The sequence below is a fragment of the Procambarus clarkii genome, chromosome 5, assembly GCF_040958095.1.
Source record: "Procambarus clarkii isolate CNS0578487 chromosome 5, FALCON_Pclarkii_2.0, whole genome shotgun sequence".
Lineage (NCBI taxonomy): Eukaryota > Metazoa > Arthropoda > Malacostraca > Decapoda > Cambaridae > Procambarus > Procambarus clarkii.
The window spans coordinates 28,445,196-28,466,890 of record NC_091154.1 but is presented as its reverse complement, the minus strand read 5'-3'; the positions used below and the strand labels follow the sequence as shown (position 1 = coordinate 28,466,890).

Here is a 21,695-nt window from a genome sequence, read left to right as displayed (position 1 = left end):
CAAGTGGTTGGGCACCATTTCTCCCCTTCCATCCTATCCCATATCCTTATCCTGATCCCTTCTTCCAAGTGCAATATGGTCATAATGGTTTGGTGCTTTCTCCTGATAGTTAGTTTGTTTGTTTGTTTGTTTGTTTGTTTGTTTGTTTGTTTGTTTGTTTGTTTGTTTGTTTGTTTGTTTGTTTGTTTGTTTGTTTGTTTGTTTGTTTCCTTCCTTCCTTCCTTCCTTCCTTCCTTCCTTCCTTCCTTCCTTCCTTCCTTCCTTCCTTCCTTCCTTCCTTCCTTCCTTCCTTCCTTCCTTCCTTCCTTCCTTCCTTCCTTCCTTCCTTCCTTCCTTCCTTCCTTCCTTCCTTCCTTCCTTCCTCCCTCCCTCCCTTCCTCCCTTCCCTTCCCTTCCCTTCCCTTCCCTTCCCTTCCCTTCCCTTCCCTTCCCTTCCCTTCCCTCCTTCCCTTCCCTCCTTCCCTTCCCTCCTTCCCTTCCCTCCTTCCCTTCCCTCCTTCCCTTCCCTCCTTCCCTTCCCTCCTTCCCTTCCTTCCTTCCCTTCCTTCCTTCCCTCCTTCCCTTCCTTCCTTCCCTTCCTTCCTTCCTTCCCTTCCTTCCTTCCCTCCTTCCTTCCCTCCTTCCTTCCTTCCCTTCCTTCCTTCCTTCCTTTCCTTCCTTCCTTCCTTTCCTTCCTTCCTTCCTTCCTTTCCTTCCTTCCTTCCTTTCCTTCCTTCCTTTCCTTCCTTCCTTCCTTTCCTTCCTTCCTTCCTTTCCTTCCTTCCTTTCCTTCCTTCCTTTCCTTCCTTCCTTTCCTTCCTTCCTTTCCTTCCTTCCTTCCTTTCCTTCCTTCCTTTCCTTCCTTCCTTTCCTTCCTTCCTTTCCTTCCTTCCTTTCCTTCCTTCCTTCCTTCCTTCCTTCCTTCCTTCCTTCCTTCCTTCCTTCCTTCCTTCCCTGAAGCAATATCTTTATGATAGCTTCCCATTACTTAAGTCACATTAGTCATAGGCATCCTATCAGCCTACCAGAGATCAGAGTCAGAATCTGGTCCCCTCACAGAAGTAGAGAGAGCAGGGGAATTGTTATGATCACCTCACCAAGAATCCAACCAGAAAGTAGATGAGGCAATACAAACATTTTCCATAGTTCATGATTTAGTAATTACTTAAGTGTAGTTACAAAATAAGAGCTATGCTCGGGTGTTCCCAGCCAGGTTTTCCCAGCACTCTGTCATATAATGCTTTGAAACTACTGACAGAGAAACTACTGAAACTACTACTCCAGAGCGGCTATGTCCTTCTGAAAATGAGGTTTCCATGCTTGGATACAGTAATCCAAATGAGGGTGCACCATAGATTTATACAGTTGAATCATTACCTTCATTTCCTTAACCCTTAAACTGCGCATGGCGTACATATGCGCCATGAGTAACATGTCCCACCGTGCTCATGGCGTATATATACGCCTAAGGGTGCCAGGCCTGATTCAAATGGCCCGCAGCTACAAGGGGTTCACATTAGCTTCCTCAGGGCTCTTGTAAACAGATGCCATTTTTTTTTAAATTCGTGGGCAATATTCTCAGGTGTGAGAGGCACAGTACTGTTGGAGCAACCAAGGCTGGCACACGCAGCATGAGCGAACGGCATTGCTGTTAAGCTTGTGACCACAGCATCGCCGAAAAATGTCAAAATAAATATATAATTGCTATTATTTAGCAATGACAATATTACAGATGACCCCTGACTGTAAATATAAATAACCAGGGTTGTGATAATAGCAGGATTGTTGTAATAATTAGTGCTGTGAGACGAGTGATGCTGAGAGACAGAGGAAGAAAGCATCGTTTACTGACTGTGTGGCCACCTGTTATTGTCTGCATTCACCATATCAGCTTAGTGGTTCTTTACGGTGAACACAAATGTAGATACTTATATATAATGTGTGTATTAGTGTAATAACAGCAAAAGGATTATGCTGGGAGGAGCCATTTGGGTGACGGAGGTGACGTCGTCTGCATGATTTGTCTGGCTGTGCAGAGGGTGGCCACTATGCTCTTTGGGTACTCTACAAGCTTAGGTGTACAGTTACGGTGCATACAACATGTAGATACTTATATATAATATGTGTATATAGTGTAGTAACATTGCAAACAGTATTGTTGGGGGAGAAAGTTTAGTGCGTATGACCTTGAATGAGTGAAGGACCCGCCAGCTGATTGTGTGTATAGCGACGATTCTTAGTGCCTGAACCAACTATATCAGCTTAGCTGTACAGTTGTGATGAACAAAACATATACATACTTATATATAACGTCTGTATATAGTGTCATAACACCACAAACGGTATTGTTGAAGGAGAAAGTTTAGTGCATGTGGCATTGAGTGAGTGAGGCAGCCTCCAGCTGTGTGTATAGCGACAACTCTTAGTGCCTGAACTAACTATATCAGCTTAGCTGTACAGTTGTGATGAACAAAACATATACATACTTATATATAACGTCTGTATATAGTGTCATAACACCACAAACAGTATTGTTGGGGAAGAAAGTTTAGTGCGTGTGGCCTTGAGTGAGTGAGGCAGCCACTAGCCGACTGTGTGTATAGCAACGGCTCTTAGTGCCTAAACTAACTATATCTGCTTAGTTGTACACTTGTGGTGAACAAAACATGTAGTTTCTTATATATAACGTCTGTATATTGTGAATAAAATATAAAACAGGATGGTGGGAGGAAAATGTGGGCGAGTGAGGCGTTGTTGAGGGAGTAGCAATGAGTGGTTGCTGGTGTGTGGCAGTAACTCCTCGTTGCTTTTCGACTCTCAATACCAACTTAGTGGTTCGTTATGGTGAACAAAACATGCAGATACTTATATATAACCTGTGTATAGAGTGTAATAGCAGCAAAACTATTTGTTTATTGTTTTATAAACATAATAATTGAATCACTAATATGCACACTATACTTTTGAGTATAGCAATTATTCACCACTTTTATTATATACATATATTACAATACACACTATTGAATAATATTACTGCAAAAAAACAAAGAAAAAATCAGAGACACAGAAATAATTAAGTGATAATCTCTTTGTGGCAACTCCCATCTGTCAGTGCGGGTGACGCTGACCGGCTCTGACGACCGCTCTGTCAATGCCTACTTTTTGCCAGACTTCCTCGGTCAATTGCGCCCAAAATATGTCACCTATGATTTTTTTTTATTTTTCCCGTGCTCAGGGGACACAAATTAACATGTTTAGAAGACGAAAAAAATTGTTTGAATTTTTTTTTCTTGCGCACAGGGATGTAAATGTCCTCAGGACCCCTGAGCAGTGGAAGGGTTAAAGTCAAAAGTATGCTTGATTACTCAGAGGGTTTGGTTAGCTTCTCTGACTGTTGCTCCTACCTGTTGTGCAACATTTAGTTAGTAGCGGATTTTGACTCCAAGATCCTTCTCTTCGTCAGTCTGCTTTAATGTAATGCTAGTTGTAGTTGTGGATTATTATACCCCATATGCATGGTTTTGGATTTGTTGATATTAAAAAGGATTTGTCAGTCATCTGACCATTTGTGGAGTTCATGTCTCTTTGTAAGGCTTCAATATCATCGTTTCCCACTTTACCATAAATCTTTGTCCGCTATAAATTTGATGATGTAGTTTCTAATATTCTCATCTATGTCATTGATGTATATGACAAAAAGGGTTAGCCCCAAAATGGACCTCCTGTGGCACCCCACTTACCACATTTCTCCATTCAGATTTGTTCCCATTTAGCATGACCCTTTTTTTCTTTCAACCATGTTTTACCCATTCTGATATTTTACCATTTATTCCATTGGCCTGTAATTTCCTTGCCAGTCTCTTCATGTGGTACCTAATCAAAGGCTTTAGCAAAAGCCATGTATACCACATCCATCGGAAGCCCTTTGTCCGAGTAGCTGGTTACCATTTCCAAAAAATGTGAGCAGGTTTGTAAGGCAGGATATGTTTTTAACAAACCTATGTTGTGTCGATTGTACCAGATTGTTCACTGAAAGATGGTGAAAGATTCCCTTCCTGAAGATTCTCTCCATGAGCTTGCAAATGTGTGATGTCAAGCTGATTGGCTGGTAGTTTGCTGCTGAGCTCTTTCTGCCCTTTTTTAACCCTTGTATGGCGCCTGGCTATTTAGCATGTGTCACTCACAGGCGCGTACAAAAAAAAAAAAATCTTCTAAACCTGTTAATTTATGTTCACTGATAATGGAAAAATAATAAAAAAATTGTAAGTGGTATATATTGCCCGCTATAGGGCGGGGAAGTCTGGCAAAAAACAGGCGCTGACTCAGCGTGCATCCCAGACGGTCTGTTGCTTGCCAGCTGTCAGGCCAGAGTTGCCACAAAGAGATAATTACCTAATTATTTCAATGTCTCTGATTGATTTTTCGTAGTTTTTTTGCTGTAATATTATTGAATAGTGTGTAGTGTGATATATTCATATAATAAAATGAGTGAATTATCGCTGTACTCAAAAATATGGTGTACATATTGTTGATTCAATTATGTTCATCAAACAGTGAACAAATACTTTGTCGGTTATTACACTATATACACAGGTTATATATAAGTATCTGCTTGTTTTGTTCACCATAACAAACCACTAAGTTGCTATTATGAATTAAAAAGTAACGAGGAGTGACCCCCACACACCAGCCAGCCACTCGCTCCCTCAACACCTCACTCGCCCACATTCTCCTCCCACCATACTGTTTTTGCTTTTATTCACTATATACAGACATTATATATAAGTATCTACATTCGTGTTCACCATAACGAACCACTAAGTTGGCATGCTGAGTGGCAGTGCCAGTGGCAGTTCGCTACTGGCTGCTACTTCCTCCCTCCCTCAAGTCACCTGACTCACCCACATTCTCCTCCCACAATACTGTTTTTGCTTTTATTCACTATATGCAGATGCTATATATAAGTATCTAAATTCGTGTTCACCATTACAAACCACTAAGTTGGTATGCTGAGTGGCAGTGGCAGTGGCAGTCCGCCACTGGCTTCCACTCCCTCCCTCCCTCACCTCACCTGACTTGCCACCATTTTCCTCCCAAAATACTGTTTTTGCTTTTATATACAGATGTTATATATAAGTATATACATGTTTTGTTCACCATAACTGTACATCTAAGCTTGTATGGTGAGTAAAGGCACAAAGACGTAGCTACTCACACAGTCAGCTGGTGGCGGCCGCCTTCAAGGCCAAACGCACTAATATTTCTCCTCCAACAATACTGTTTGTGGTGTTATTACGCTATATACACACATAATATATAAGTATCTACCGGTTTTATTCACCATACTTGTACAAGTAAACTGGTTTGGTGCCCAAAGACCATAGTGGTGACCAGTAAACAACATGATAAGTCGTGCAGACGACGTGGGTCCGTCTAATTACCACAAGCTACACAAGCTTCACAAAGCTTCAGAAAGCTTCCTGGCAATACGTTAGTAATGAATAAATATGATATGTTAGGTTAGGCTGACCTAACCTAAACTAACCTAACCTAACCTAACCTAACCTAACTTAACCAAACCAAACCTAACCAAACCTAACCTAGCCTAACCTAACCGACGCTTGGATCGTCGACTTTATTTGGCGTCACCAGCTCTTTATTTTCGTCTAATTTCTTAATAAAAATATACTTTTTCAGATTAAAATTATGTTTTCTCGTGTTTTACATTCAGCACATACATTATAATGAGTAAATATATCATATTTATTCATTACTAACATAAGCTTTCTGAAGCTTTGTGAAGCTTGTGTAGCTTGTGGTAATTAGACGGACCGGACGACGCCACCTCCCTCACCAAAATGGCGGCTCCCATCCTACTCCTATTGCTGTTTATACCCTTTATACACACATTATATATAAGTATCTACATTTGTGTTCACCATAGTGAACCACTAAGCCTCATATGGTAAGTGCAGTCAATAAAAGGTGGCCACACACAGTCAGAAGATAACGCCACCACCCCTCCCTCCCACAGCATTACTCCTCTCTCCATGGAGCACAGTGCTAAATATCACCACAATCCTGCTATTATCAGAACCCTGGTAAGTTTTATCACAGTCAGGGGTCTTCTGTAATAATATCATTGCTACATAATAGCATGAACAAGTATATTATGGCATTTTTAGGCGATGCTGTGGTCACAAGCTGAGCAGCAGTTCTGTGAGCTCATGCTGCGTGTGTCAGGCTTGGTAGCTCACTTGATACCGAGACCCCTAACACCCGGGAATTTGACCCACAATTTTTTTTTTAAATGGTGTCTGTTTACAAGAGCCCTAATGAAGGTGTGGTGAACCCCGTGTATCCGCAGGCCATTTAAATCTTGTGTAGTACTCCAAAGCATCATATGATGCGATGCGCAATTTACTGCAAGTCGGTCAAAGCATCATATAATGCAATGCGCAACTTAAGGATTAAAATAAGGGTGATATTTGCATGTTTCCAATCTTGCAGGACTACCCCTTGTCCAGAGATTTTGTGAAAGTTAGTTTCAGTGGTAGGTATAGTTTTTCTGCCAGTTCCTTCAAGACTTTGTATAGGATTCCATCCATATCTGGGGCTTTTGAGTCTTTTAGTTTGTCAATGTTCTTCCTAAATATTTTGCATGTAATGGGTATATCCCTAAATTCATTCTTTTCCCCCTCCTTCAAACATTTGTGTGGGTGATGGGATTCATAATAGCCCATAGTTATTGCAACACCAATGAACTGTAGTGTTTCAGCAGACATTACCTATAATTGTTGCAATACCAATAACTCAGTTATTGCAAAACTCAACCCATAGTTGTTACAACACAGGTAATCTATAGTTGGTACTAATTATCATCAAATGTTTTCATGTTATTTGTTACAGTATTTAAACTTTCTCTGGTGACAGATGAGTGTAGCAGTGTTACAGACTGTGACACCAATGCTCAATGTCTGTACGAGAGCAAAAGTCAGCGTTACAAGTGCGAGTGTAATGATGGCTATGAAGGGGATGGCCGCACCTGTACACCCAAGGGAGGTCAGTAGGCATGTATTATACCAGCACCATAAAAATATACATCTATAAAATGTCACTTCAATGCTTTAGGATCCTGCTGCTCCCTTATTCATAGATCTGTAAATTGGATTCATGCTTTGCCTATATTTACTTTATTAGAAGCAAGCTGTAATATCGTCAACAACTGTGATGCCAATGCTGACTGCATTTATGATACATATGCTCTGGTGTACCGTTGCCAGTGCCGAGATGGTTATGAAGGAGATGGCAGCTTCTGTACACCAACTCAGGTATGTTTTCTTTATTGACTCTCCTTAATTTATTAGTTTTGCATTGTATTTATTTTCTAAGAGCTTATTTTCTAAGAATAAGGAAACTGCAGAAGGCCTATTTGCCCATACAAGACAGCTTGTGTCCATGTAAATGCATTCCTATATAACATATGTTTAACCTACACTTGAAACAATCCATGATTCCACGTCTATTATGTAATCCAGTAAATTATTCCATGAATCAACTACCCTGTTTCTAAACAAGTATTTATTCAGGTCTTTCCTAAATCTAAATTTATTCAATTTATATCAATTGTTTAGAGTTCCATTTGTATTGATACACAGTGGAACCTCAGTTTTTGAATGCCACCGTTTTCGAATTTTTTGGTTCTTGAGCTCAATTTCTTCTAAAAATTTGACTCGGTACTCAAAGTTTGCCTCGATGCTTGAGTTTGCTGATATATGTATGGGGTCAATGAGCACATGATTCTGTTCTGCTGAGTGAGGGGTGGGGCGAGGGACGAGGCATGCCAGTTTACCAGTTTATCCTGCCTAGTGATGATTATTGAATATTGTATTTGGGAGGACAGCAGGATTGATGGTAGGGGGACTGGATGGATGGTGAGGGGACTGAATGGAAGGATGACGAGGGGGACTGGATGGATGGATGGGGTGGGGACTGGATGGATGGATTGTGGGGGAACTGGATGGTTGGATGGTGGGGGGAACTGGATGGATGAATGATGGGGGGAACTAGATGGATGGTGGGGGAACTGGATGGATGGATGGATGGTGGGGGGAACTGGATGGATGGATGGATGGTGGGAGGAACTGGATGGATGGATGGTGGGGGGGAACTGGATGGATGGATGGTGGGGGGGAGGGACTGGATTGATGGTGGAGGGGAACTGGATGGATGGATGGACTGGATGGTGGGGAGACCAGATGGATGGGAGGTGAGTGGGACAGGGAGGCTGGTGGTGGGGGGAGGGATAGGAAAGAAAATCTTTCAGTCAGAACCATCCCTAGAATTATGTAATTGAGGAACATGTGGAGGGCGAGTGGGTTGGCAGGTGAGAGTGAGTGGATGGATGAGTAGCAGGGCAGGTGGCAAAGTGTGTGGATAGGTGGGCAGCAGTGGTCGGGCAGGTGTCAGTGTGTGCAGGTTGGGCAGTAGTGAGATGGTTGGCAGAGTGGGCATAGTGGGTGGGTGTGCAGGCAGCAGAACGAGTGGGTGACAGATGGTAGACTAAATAAGTGGGTTGCAGATGGTAGACTAAGGTGGGTGGCAGATGGTAGATTAAGGAGGTGGGTAGCAGGGCGGGCACAGAGCGGGTGGGTATCAGGGCAGTCAGGAGACAGTGGGTGGGCAGATGAGCAGCAGGATGGGTGGCAGAGTGAGTGGGTGGGTAGCAGTGGGCAGTTGATAGCAGATGTGGTGCATATCACACTTGGCTCGCACACCACCACAAGACAAGACCACACCACAAGGCACAGCACTGAAACAACGCTGGAGCCAGAGTCGCATGACCGCCAGGTCACAGATCAGCCATAGAACTAAAGGTGTGGATAACCGGCGCAGGGGGCTCTTCCCCCTCCCGGGGAGAGGGGAGCTGCACAGACAGCGGCGCGATGATGGCTGTGACGTCATGCTCATTTGCTTGTTTTTCGCTTGGGAGGGTTCTGTCCAACAGTTCAGCTTTCAGTAGCAATATTTTCACCAGATAGGGTTTGTTTTGGGGTGCCTACCTTTCTTGGTGTCTGACCAGATCGATGGCAGATGTAGAATGCTTCCAACAACACGGGGGTTTCTACAGGCCTTTGCTCCTGTGCCTCTCTGAGGGGGCCAGGTTTTGGCTCGTGGTCCCTGGTAGGCATAGAACTCCATTCATTTTGACTGATGCCAGGGTCTAATACATTCATATCAGCCCGGATAGCTCTGGGGAGCCTCTGTGTCTCGCCCAGAAAATGGCGTTTCATTACATTCAACGCTGGTTATCTAGGCACTGTCTCCAAAGAATGTGAAGGGCCTGCAATAGTGGTAGTGGATAGTGGATAATTCTCCTAGAGAATTAATTTTATTTTATTTTATTCATGTGATTTCTGTTATGAAGATATCAATTATAGTTCGAATTCATTCCGGTTTTTGCCTTAAAGAAATTAATGTATCCATTAAATACATATGTACTCAGTAAATATTAATGTTATAAATAAAGCCAGAAGTGATAATGTTAAATTCTTAACCTAGTTTATTATAGGCAGTATACTTCTCTTCAAGAAGAGAGACAGGCATTACTTTTTATAAGTTGTGTGTTATTCAATATAACCCTTTGTTATTGTACTGAGAAGGACGAGTTCCCCCATGCTAAGGTACGTGTTATCAATATATTATGTCAATTGCCTATTGTACATGTACTTAGTAAAAACAGGTGAGAAAACAACCCATACCCTTATAATACTGTACTTTCAGGTTGGATGTAATGTTGTTTACAACTGTGGTGACAATTCCGAGTGCTCATATGATCGAGATGCTCAGGGTTACCGATGTCAGTGTAGCGAGGTTAGTAAAATGAAAGTTTAATAACTTGGTTTGTATAGGGTTAATAGTGTATTCTGTTACACATTATAAAAGAAAATTAGTCATCTTTATTTCTGTATATCACTTTTCTGGTAAAAATATTGTTGCAAGCAAGTCATGCTCATGCCATTTGAATAATAAGAATGATACAAAATATTTAAACAGTATGCATAATTGAACATTATTTCAACTTTTATTTTATGTAATATTTAGTAGTGTGATATCCATACTTTGTTTAAAATCCTATGTACTTATCCATAGGGCTTCGAAGGTGATGGATTCTTCTGTCAGTCATCAAGATCGTGTCATTCAGATAGTTCAGTGTGTCATCCTCAAGCTGTTTGTCTGCCTGATCCTGCCTCTACATTTGGTTACTCGTGTATCTGTCGTGACGGTTTTACAGGTGATGGATATAACTGTCAAGGTAAGCCTGGCTGTCCAGAATAGAGATGCAAACTGTGAGACAAGGTAAATTTGTCATAACATTTGATATGGGCATCATAAACAAATGATTATAATCTTATGAATATGGTATTTAGAAATATCACATACAGTACTTCTTTCCTTTAGATTGTTTGTTAATAGTCAGTGAACACAACATATAATTTAAATGAATACTTCTTATCAACACACTAATTACTAAAAGACATGAAATTAATCCCAGCCATAATGATCAGGAGGCCTTGGTACCCTGTAAGGTCACTCAGTAGCTGTAAAGCCATACTGGAGAGTACAAACTCACAAAACCCATCCTAACTTTCTTATTTAGAGTATAGGTACGTTACTTTCAACTAGGGTTTGTAAAACCAGTATGCAATTATAAACACTTCAAATACAAGAATGACCATATGGGATTGGTACCATACTTTTGCATTGGTGGGACTCAAGAATCAGAGTGTATGCATTACAATCAGAGTGCATGCATTACATTTATTTAACCACAGGATAAGGGATAACACACACAAGGAAAAATCTCACTTGCCAGATTAATTAACGAATACAGTTCTCGACACTCAGATATAAATAGAGGTCAATAACCTCACACAGTGAGGTGAGTACCTCACGAGCACACACTACACAACCTGTGTGTGTGGAGTTTCAGCCCACTCTTCCTGGTGGAGTGCAGGAATGCTCCTTTCACAAAAAATGCTCAGGATAACTTTTACACACAGAATCATACTCATTTACTAATACATACTCTCAAACACAACTGAAACACAAATAAAACAAACTGGTATTTTAAATAAGAAAAACATTTACATTAACAACCACAAAAGTTAAACTTTATATACCAGTCATGACATACCTCCCTATCTCCCATTAAATGAAAATCTTGTTTAGGGTACCAAGGGACAGTATTTTTGTTCAATTTTACATATAACTGCACATAAAGTTATACAATCTGCATTTTACCAACCTTATACATGGTCTCCTATTTTGCATTTCTTATCCAGAGGCAGCAGATCATGAGAAAAACATTTTGCTTCTTAACCAAGGATTATCTGTCCTTCGAATGCCTAGTGATATACGTTCTGGAATTGGCTTCCCTATCCATGTTGATCCCTTCATGACAGCTGTGGGTGAGTATAATACTGTACAGTATTAAGGAAAGCTGTTGATCTCTTTCTTCCATAGTACATTGATTACATTGTCTTACAGTTGTAGCCTGTCATTTAGAAATGGTTCAGAATGAAGTGTAAGAAGCTAATACATTCACATCTGTTGTGGCTACAGTATACACATTTAAGATAGGTAATGATTGCAAGACAAATGCATATCATAATAAGAGCTGAAAATTTAAATTGACTGCTTCTACTCTAAGGCTTTAGGCCCTAGAGTAGAAACAGAACTATTATAAAATACAAAAGGAAATAAGTATAAGAATAAATGATAAACAAAAGTTATTATTAGTTCAAAAAGAACATACTGTACACGTTCAAATAATTCCCATTTCTAGTTAATACTTACTGTCTTAACCCCTTAACTGCGTTGCCTCCAAATGTGACACCCCCGCAGTGCGCAGGAAATAAATTCTCTGGAAAAAATTCTTTTTTCTTTTTAAAGTGTCAAAAACCCTTCCCTCAGTATGGGTATGTAAAAAAAAAAGTCGAAATTGTACTTACTTTGGCTGCTATGGGGTCCGGAAGTTGGGGCGTGACATCATCATTCCCCGTGCGCCCGTGCCGTAAGCTCTCGGGGGCGGTGGGGCTCTCGGGGGCGGTGGGGCTCTCGGGGGCGGTGGGGCGCTCGGGGCAGGGCGCGCGAGTTGCCGCAAATATATTTTCGTTCATTTTTTGCGCACCTTTCCAAATACATTTTCATTGTTTTTATGTGCCAATCCAATGTATAATGAACACATACACTATAATATCGCAGTACAACATCCGTACTGTTCGTAGACACTGTGTTACGTGCATGAAACTTGTGTACACATATGCAGCACATGTTTACTATGTATCATGCTAATTTGTGTATATATACAATCTATTTACACACTATACACTGTCACACACTATACACATTCACCATCAACACATTCAGAACACCGCGTAGCAGCTGCTTCGTATGGGCCAACAGGAGCTGCCTCGTATGGGCCAATAGCAGCTGCTTCGTATGGGCCAATAGCAGCTGCCCCGTATGGGCCAATAGCAGCTGCCCCGTATGGGCCAATAGCAGCTGCCCCGTATGGGCCAACAGCAGCTGCCTCATATGGGTCAATAGCAGCTGCCTCGTATGGGCCAATAGCAGCTGCCTCGTATGGGCCAATAGCAGCTGCCTCGTATGGGCCAATAGCGGCTGCCTCGTATGGGCCAATAGCAGCTGCCTCGTATGGGCCAATAGCAGCTGCCTCATATGGGCCAATAGCAGCTGCCTCGTATGGGCCAATAGCAGCTGCCTCGTATGGGCCAATAGGAGCATTTGGCCATGAACACATTCAGAACACCTCGAGTGAGAGCAGCCACACCCAGCCTGTCTCCCTCACTCCAACATCTTACTCGCCAACATTGCTCCTCCCACCATATTGTTATAGTTCTTATTACACATGTTCTATATACCTATCTACGTTTTATTTACCAGAACTATGCAAGTAAGCTGGTATTGTGTCCAAACAGTACAGTGGCCACCATACACTGCATGAAAAATCACACAGCAGACGACACTACGTTTACGTCACCTCCCTCACCAAAATAGCTCCTCTCAACATTCTCCTGTTGCTGTTCTTACACTATATACACACACACTATATATACCCATGTACATATGTGTTGCCCATAGCGAACCACTAAGCTAGTATGGTGAGCAAAACAAGAGTGGCAGCCACACACACAATGAGGCTACCTCAATTCTCGCCCTCCCTCCCTCATCAAAATTCCTCCTTCCACAATACTACGCACAACGCTAATTATAACCACATTCCTGCTATTATCACAATCCTGGTCACTAATTCCTGTAAATGAATAATTGACCACACGTTTATTTTGAAAAGGAACCTAAGAAATCATTTGAAGATTCCTAGATGAACGAAATAATGCTGTGGTGCTGTGGATAGCGCTGTGAACATCGTGAACAGCATTGAATCACTGATATTTGAACATTGTACCCAGTCATTATCACACTCAGGCTCTAATATAACACTATCATAGCTAAATAATACAAGTTATATATATATTTTGACATTATTAGGCGATGCTGTGGTCACATGCTGAACAGCAGTGCTGTGCGCTCATGCTGCAAGCGCCAGCCTTGGTTGCTCACACACTACTGAGGCTCCCACACCCGGGAATGTGGACCACGATTTTTTTTAAAGATGGAGTCTGTTTACAAGAGCCCTGAGGAAGCTGATGTGAACCCCATGTAGCCGCGGGAGTTTTGAATGGAACGTGAAAAATACAAATACCCGGAGGCGTGTTGCGCAAACCAGACGTGAGCCTGCAGGCGCATTGTGCAGTTTAAGGGTTAAATAAGATTCATCTAAAATTTATTACTCTTAATATTTGTTATAATAATATAATAGAATGGTTATTGTATGTGAACAAATCCACAAGGGCCGTGACGAAGATTCGAACCTGCGTCCGGGAGCATCCCAGACACTGCCTTAATCGACTGAGCTACGACAGGGTTAAAAGGGTTGAAACCGAAGTTTTAGTGTCTGGGATGCTCCCAGACGCAGGTTCGAATCCTCGTCACGGCCCTTGTGGATTTGTTCATTTGATGCATCACGTTAGTGTGATCTCTGTGTGTGGTTATTGTATGTTTTTGGAAATAGAGGTGAGTTTTATATGAAGTGTATTTATGTACAGTATACAGTCCAAGACCAATATTGTATAAATAATTTTATTAAAATTAGTTAATGGATAAAAAAAAAAGTGTACAGTAAAACAATTACTGGTAATTAATATTGTTTCTAGGAGCTGATGTTGACTGTCTGTCAGGCCGTTACTATTGGACAGATGTCAGATCGTCATCCATTCGATCCTCCAAATATGATGGCACAGAACGGAAACCCATAGTGGCAGGAGGTAGAGTTTAATCTGCTCTTTATAGGGCTTATATCATTCCATTAATTCATAAAAACATTTAACACTTGTACAGATTGATGACTGTATTTCTAGTTGCTAAATTGAGAAAGAATTTGTAAATAAAAATTTCAATGTTTTATGCAACTTAAATTATAATTTTTATATGTTAAAGGTTACAAATGAGAGCCAAACATTACCTATGACTAAAACAACTATATCCTATTACACAACTGTTTAAATATCTACTAACATGCATTTCTTCAGATGGAATTGGTTCTCCTGAAGATGTTGCTGTTGATTGGGTGTCAGGAAATGTCTACTGGACAGATTCAGTGAATGATGCTATATCTGTGGCATCTATTGAAGATGGAAAACATCGTGTGATTATCAAAGATGGCCTCGTCAATCCTCGTGGTATTGCTGTGCATCCAGGCTTTGGGTAAGTCAAGATGAAAATCCTTGGAAATAGTATGACAGTAATTTTGTATGATATTGGTGATACCGTATATTCAAATGTTAGCTTGCAACAAATAGATTTCAATTTTCAATGAGCTGATAATATCATTTAGATTTTAAGATAGAAAATACAATATTGGTTTTAGCACAGACCTGCAGAACAGACCCCCATGTATCCACGGGACTTTTAGATATTACTCAATACCAGTACTTTAAAACATCCCCAAGTGTTTCACACAAGTTACAGATAATTAGCAAGATCAACCCAGGCATGTTGTGCAGTGGAAAGGTATTCTATGTATATAGAAGCTTTAAAATTTAAGGGGCACAGTTGGTTAATTTGCTGCAGGCTTAGTAACCTAACCAAATGAATTGACACAAATCTTCTGTACAGTATTTTGATTCTGTTTTAAGAATAATGATTCCATTATATTTATTTGCATTTTAATGGTTAAGCACACTTGCAGCCTCCTATTTTGGAGTGATTGGAATCGCCGTGGCCCAAAGATTGAGGTGTCTGGACTAGATGGGTCAAATCGCAGAGTACTCGTTGATCAAGATATTGAACTGCCAAACTCCCTGGTAGTGGAGTATGATGCTGGGACGCTCTGCTGGGCTGATGCTGGGACACACAAAATTGGTTTGTGAAATATTATTAGTATAGTATTCATTTATAAATAGGCATTCATGCATTTTTACTGCTTGTAAAGCAATTGCACTAAATGACACCAAATGTATCAAAATATGGTGGCAAACATTAAAGAATATGAGGCAGATTGGAGAATGCATGATAGAAATGACAGGAAATCAGATAAAAATGATAAAATATTAATTTTATTAAAGCTTGCATTAGGGGTAGGGAACCAATAGCATGCTTGTCAAACATAATGCACGTAACTATTTTGTTGGCATGCATACACAGTTATTGGTCGCCAAAACAAAGTTCTTTAGGAATGTTTTCAAGCATTTCTTTTCTCCACTGGTGCATGAGAACTTCTTAGAGATTTATCGCCAATTTAATCTCACTTTCTCATAAAGGTTTCCCACCCGTCTTATATCATATACTGTATTGCAAAATAAGAACTGTATCAGTGCTTTGTAGGTATTATATACTGTGAAGGTTTATGATGGCTAATGCTGTCATGATGAGAGTACTGAACTGAAGTAGAATACAATCTCTCCCCCAAATATGAGTGGGTTACATTCTAAAAAGACGTTCATAAAGTATTTGTTCTGAACATGGAACAAGGTTTCCCATAGACGCAATGTTATAAATGGGGGATATATTCCTGGACCACTAAAAATGAGCACAAAACCAATATTTTTGGGGCACATAAGTCATGTGTGTGACACAACTTGATAATGGTCCAGGACGGACTGAAACGTCGTCGTTTCTCCATCTTCTGACGTGTGGTTTGGTCATCATCCTCAGACCAGTACTGCCTTCAAGAGGCTACTCCTATCTTCTCGCATACACACTTCTCACATACTCACCTCTAATTAGGTGAGTACATCAACCAATTCTTCAGGTGGCATAAGGCACTCCCTCATGCTGATTTCACAGTCAAGTCAGTGCCCCGTCCTTTTCTCTCCACCTGGGTTGGCTGGTTTGGCATACACTGCAGTGTTGTTACAGACTAAAAATGTTAGTTCAAGTCTCACCTGTGGAAGGATCTGCTAGTGCTAAGGAACTACCATCTAGAGTTCAATGGAATGTTAAACAATTCTAGCTGAAGGCTTCCCTCTGGGTGGCATTCAGCTGGTCTAGTCACATCAGAGGTAGGTTGTCACACCAGCTTGACAACCTACCTCTGGTCCTCTTTGATATCCGTTCTGTGATGAAGGAAGAAAACAGCTTTTCAGCAGCAGTTGTAGCATATGGATGCAGTCTGTGGCTTCCAGGTAAACTCTGATGCTGCTGGCTGTGTCATCAGACCCTACCACTTTTGTGCAGCAATTTCAAGCAACTATGGTAGGAGTCTGGGTGATGCAACCATGGTAGGAATCTGGCTGATGCCACCATGATGCCCAACAACACATCCTACATATGTACCTCATGATATACACAATCCACTTACTGTTTTCTGGATTGGTGCTGTCTGTTCAAAATCAAATCAAATCAAATGTTTATTTAGGTAAGGTACATACATACAAGAGATTTTACAAAGAGTGATGGATTTATAGATATAGCTAGTACATACAATGCCTAAAGCCACTATTACGCAAAGCGTTTCGGGCATGAAAAACTTAAATGACTAAAGCTTAATACTAATTGAGCATAAAGAATAAAATGAAAACATTGAATGAAAACATAGCTGAAAAAGCAGCACAAATACAATTCTGTCGACAAACAGCGCTCTTTAAAAAAACAGACATTGGTTAACAATAGAGGGATAAGGTAGGTTACAGGGAATTTATTAGGCATAGCTTCGTTTTTATCTTAAACTGGTTGAGAGAGGTACAGTCTTTAACATGGTTGGGAAGGTCATTCCACATTCTGGGTCCCTTGATTTGTAGAGCATTTCTAGTTTGATTAAGTCGTACTCTAGGAATATCAAAACTGTATTTATTTCTGGTGTGGTGCTCATGGGTTCTGTTACAACCTTCTATGAAGCTTTTGAGGTCAGGATTGGCATTACAGTTTAGCGTTTTATATATTGTGACGATAATCTCCTTCAAGAGATTGAGCCTGCTCTTCCCTCCAAAATTACGTCTTCACAATTATATAAAAAGACTATGGAAGAAATGTCCAACAACGACAACAACACCAGCACCAGCAAGGCTTGCCAGGGTGAGCAGAAACGTATGCAACCAGCCACCTGTTCGAACTCCAACCACCAAACTACCCGTTGATCGCTACGGCTCCGCTGATTGGTCGCCGGTCTGGCTGCACCTGCACTCGCCCCCAATACTACCTGATGTCTGGGGTCGCCCCAACATCAGTCCTCAGAATGTTCCGTGCTTTCGTAGCCAGCACTCCTCCCAGCTAGACGTTAGCGTGTACTGAGAGAGGTGGTGGCTTTAAGCCAATATTCCAGCACCTCCCACTTACCTTTGTGTTGCACTTCTTATTTTGCCTTAACGTAACTTTCATTGTGTCATTTAAGTATTCTTATTATTTTGATTCATTGATTTTATTATACATATTTGTTTGTGCATTATTTTCATGTTTTGATTTATTTAACGTAATTAAAATTTCATTGTTAAAGTTTACTTGTGTTTTGTGTGTCTTCTCCTTACCTTACCACAGACGAAGTTCCAGTTTTTCTATTTTTTTTTATAACTATGTGACGAGGCCATACCCCTAGCCTTAAACAGCCGAACACCAACGCGTTACCGTCACAAGTTTTATGGGGGCCTGTCCTAGGAGCTTCACTCAGGTACTGGTGCCAAGTGGTAATTTATGGTAAGCGTATTTAACTCTGTTAACGTAGCTTTACTATTTTTCATTCAATTTCATTTTTTATAAGGTGCGGTGTATTGTGCATTACGAGAGTAACATATAGTGAAGGTGAGACAACTTTGGATTACGTGGTGACTGTAGGCCGCAGTCATACTCTTAATTGGTCATCTCTCCCTCCTTGTTATTACTCGTGTTTACCATCTATGTCCCTTGAATATTTCTCATTCTGACAGATCATCATATTGGTACCCTGGTACTGTGGTCTGCCCCGGGTCAAGAGTACCCAATCTTCTGCAATCTGACTGTAGGAGGACAAAGAGGGCCATAGTTCCTCTAGCTCGAACTTTAGTTGCTGAATTGGGACCTCAGCAGCAGTTCTCGTCACCAGTTGACACCTCGCACCCCTACACGTCAGTCAGAGATGATGATACATACAACGGTAGGGAATTAGCTTATTTTTTCAGAGCACAAAAGTTCGCTAATTCTGTAAGTATCATATTAAATTCAGTGGGAAAAACTTGCTTTATGTCCTATAGAGACTTGGCAAGGTATGCCTACATCCTTGGACTACCAATTTTACTTTTGAAGCATTTAACTGTTTCATTTGTTTTCGAAACTTTGTTTCATTTTTTAGTAGGATTTTCTTGCCCTTATTCTCTTACATGAGTACCGGGTACAAGATTTCCTGCGCCCTTGATTTAATTTAATCATTTAATATCTTTCACTTAACGTTAATTGTTAAAGATCACACAGGATAGGTACCAGTTGCCACGTTGTCCTGTTTCTGACATTTCATTATTGAACATTCGTGTACCTTTATTTGCTAATTTCACCATGTTTCGTCTCCAAACTTTCCGTGCAAATCCAGCAGGTGAAATAGGGACTTTAAGTCGTGCCAAGAGGACTGAACTACAAACTCTTGCACATGAGTATCAACTAGAAGTTCCCTACCAAGCCAACAAAAATGACCTACACAACCTGTTGCTGGATTACTATTTAGAGCAAGGTAAGATAGACTCTGACACTCATGAAACTTACTATATTGCAGATAAAACTGATTTGGCAACGCTGAAACTCAAACTAGAGCTGGCCAAGATTGAACGTGAGCAGCAAAGGGAAGCCCTCGAACAACAAGAACGAGCTGCTGCCATACGAAGAGAAGAACAAGAACGCGAGGCTGCCTTGAGGAGAGAAGAACACGAACGTGGACTCGCCCTCCACGAACGTGAGGTCGCCTTGCTCCATGAACGTGAGAGAGTACAGCTTGAAACAAAACAACGCGAGTTGGAAATACAACGCGAACATGACAAGCAACAAGCAACTCTAGCTCTAGAGTGTCGTCAACGTGAAATCGCCTTGGAAACTTCCCACTTCACTCAACGCCAGCAAGCTACTGCCAATCTTCCCGTCAGTTTTAATATATCACATGCAAGTAAGTTAATGCCATCCTTTGTAGAAGCAGAAGTTGATGTTTTTTTCACCACCTTTGAAACCCTTGCTAATCAACTCAGTTGGCCTGTCAACCAATGGGCCACACTTCTCAGAGTCCATCTTACAGGTAGAGCTGCAGTCACACTCAGTACTTTGGCGTCTGAGAATGACTACTACACTCTGAAACAAGCAGTGTTGGACGCCTACCTCCTCTCTACTGAAAGTTATAGAAGGAAATTCCGTGACCACCTGAAGGCAAGTGCCACTACCTTCCTCGAGTTTGCTAACACGAAACGGAGGTATTTCATGAAATGGCTGGAAGCAGCACATGTCTCTACTTTTACAGAACTCGTGAACCTGATGCTTGTTGAAGAATTCTTGAGACGTGTGCCACCTCCTGTCCGCCTCTACTTAGCAGATAAAGAAGAAACCGACTACCTGAAGTGTGCTAAGTCGGCTGACACTTACAGCCTCATCCACCGGCTGACACCTGAACCATCCTCCAGTAAGAAGTCGTGGTACAGTTACGAGAAGGTGAGCCCCGATCAAGCTGGTTCACAACTGTACTGCAAATATTGTAGACTCTATGGACATACCATAGACAAGTGTGGTAAGTCTCAATACAAGGGAACCACTGACCAACAACGACCCAAACCAACTCCTCCTAAGTCCGGTAAGCCTGTGATGAATGTTGGTGTTGATGTTAATGATCTTTCTCTTTTCAGTAACCACCTGTATACTGGAACTGTCTCTGCCAACGGTTCAAATCCGGAGGGACGTTTCAAATTGAAGATCTTGAGGGACACAGCGGCTCTACAATCGATCATCTTGAAGTCGGCTGTGCCCAACATAGTCTACACCGGGGAAACAGTCTTCATCACTGACCTCACTGCTACCACTCCATACCCTCTCGCCAGAGTCCACCTGAATTGTCCCTACGTGAACGGGGAAGTCCAAGTCGCCGTCAGGGAAAAGCCTTTTCCCATGCCTGGAGTGCAACTTCTCCTAGGCAACGACTTGGCAGAAGACCTGCAACCGACCAACCTGATCGTCATGGACAAACCCCAGGTGTGTAACTCTGTGCCAAGTAACCCTATTCTTGAGTATGTTCCAGCAGAGGTTCAAGAGAGTGATGAAGTTTCTCCTCCGGTTCTCGTGACCACCCGTGCACAAGCCGCACGTCCACAGCCAGCTGACTCTACTGCTACCGCTGTCCCTCAAGACCCTCAGAAACTACCCCCGCATCTGACCAAGTTGGAGTTCCGTAAGTTGCAGAGGGAAGATCTTACTTTAACACCATTGTTTTTCCAGGCTGAGACTCAACCCGACAGTATTCCTGGGTTCTTCCTAGAGAACGACTTGCTCTACCGCAGATATAGACCCAGTAAACTGAAGGAGGAGGACGATTGGGCCAACACCGAACAACTTGTGATTCCCACCAGCCTGCGGCCCACTATTCTACACCTGGCCCATGGAGCATTCTCCCACTACGGCTTCAACAAGACTTACCATGGGATTCGTCAAGACTACTACTGGCCAGGTATGGTAAACAACGTCAAACAGTACGTAAAACAGTGTCATACATGTCAGATGGCAGGCAAACCGAACGTCTCCATTCCCAGAGCACCACTGATTCCCATACAGGTGCCTGCAGAACCTTTCCACAGACTCATAATAGACTGTGTTGGTCCTTTACCTCGGACCAGTTCAGGTAACGCCTACATCCTAACCATCCTGTGTCCTACCACCAGATTTCCCATAGCAGTTCCAGTGAAGAACATCACGGCTGCTACGGTTATCAAACATCTATTGAAGATCTTCACTCAATACGGATTTCCCAGGGAGATTCAAAGTGACTGTGGCACCAACTTCACCAGTGATCTCTTCAAAAGGACACTGGAGGAGTTCAACATCAAACAGGTATTGTCCAGCCCCTATCATCCTGCTTCACAGGGTTCTCTTGAACGTAGTCATCAGACCATCAAAGCACTCTTGAAAAAGTTTTGTAGTGAAAC

The 21,695-nt window shown here is 41.7% G+C and overlaps 1 protein-coding gene across 3 annotated transcripts in view; it reads left to right on the top strand.

The window, feature by feature from the left end:
* Ndg (Nidogen) overlaps nt 1-21,695 on the top strand; it is a 142,965-nt gene that overhangs the window by 109,010 nt on the left and 12,260 nt on the right. For all 3 annotated transcript variants that reach the window (XM_045749091.2, XM_069300139.1, XM_069300129.1), the window contains 8 exons: nt 6,913-7,041; nt 7,180-7,310; nt 9,763-9,852; nt 10,132-10,294; nt 11,325-11,450; nt 14,280-14,390; nt 14,655-14,829; nt 15,314-15,486. In XM_045749091.2, coding sequence (XP_045605047.2) covers nt 6,913-7,041; nt 7,180-7,310; nt 9,763-9,852; nt 10,132-10,294; nt 11,325-11,450; nt 14,280-14,390; nt 14,655-14,829; nt 15,314-15,486 — 1,098 coding nt within the window. The remainder of the gene's footprint in view (nt 1-6,912; nt 7,042-7,179; nt 7,311-9,762; nt 9,853-10,131; nt 10,295-11,324; nt 11,451-14,279; nt 14,391-14,654; nt 14,830-15,313; nt 15,487-21,695) is intronic.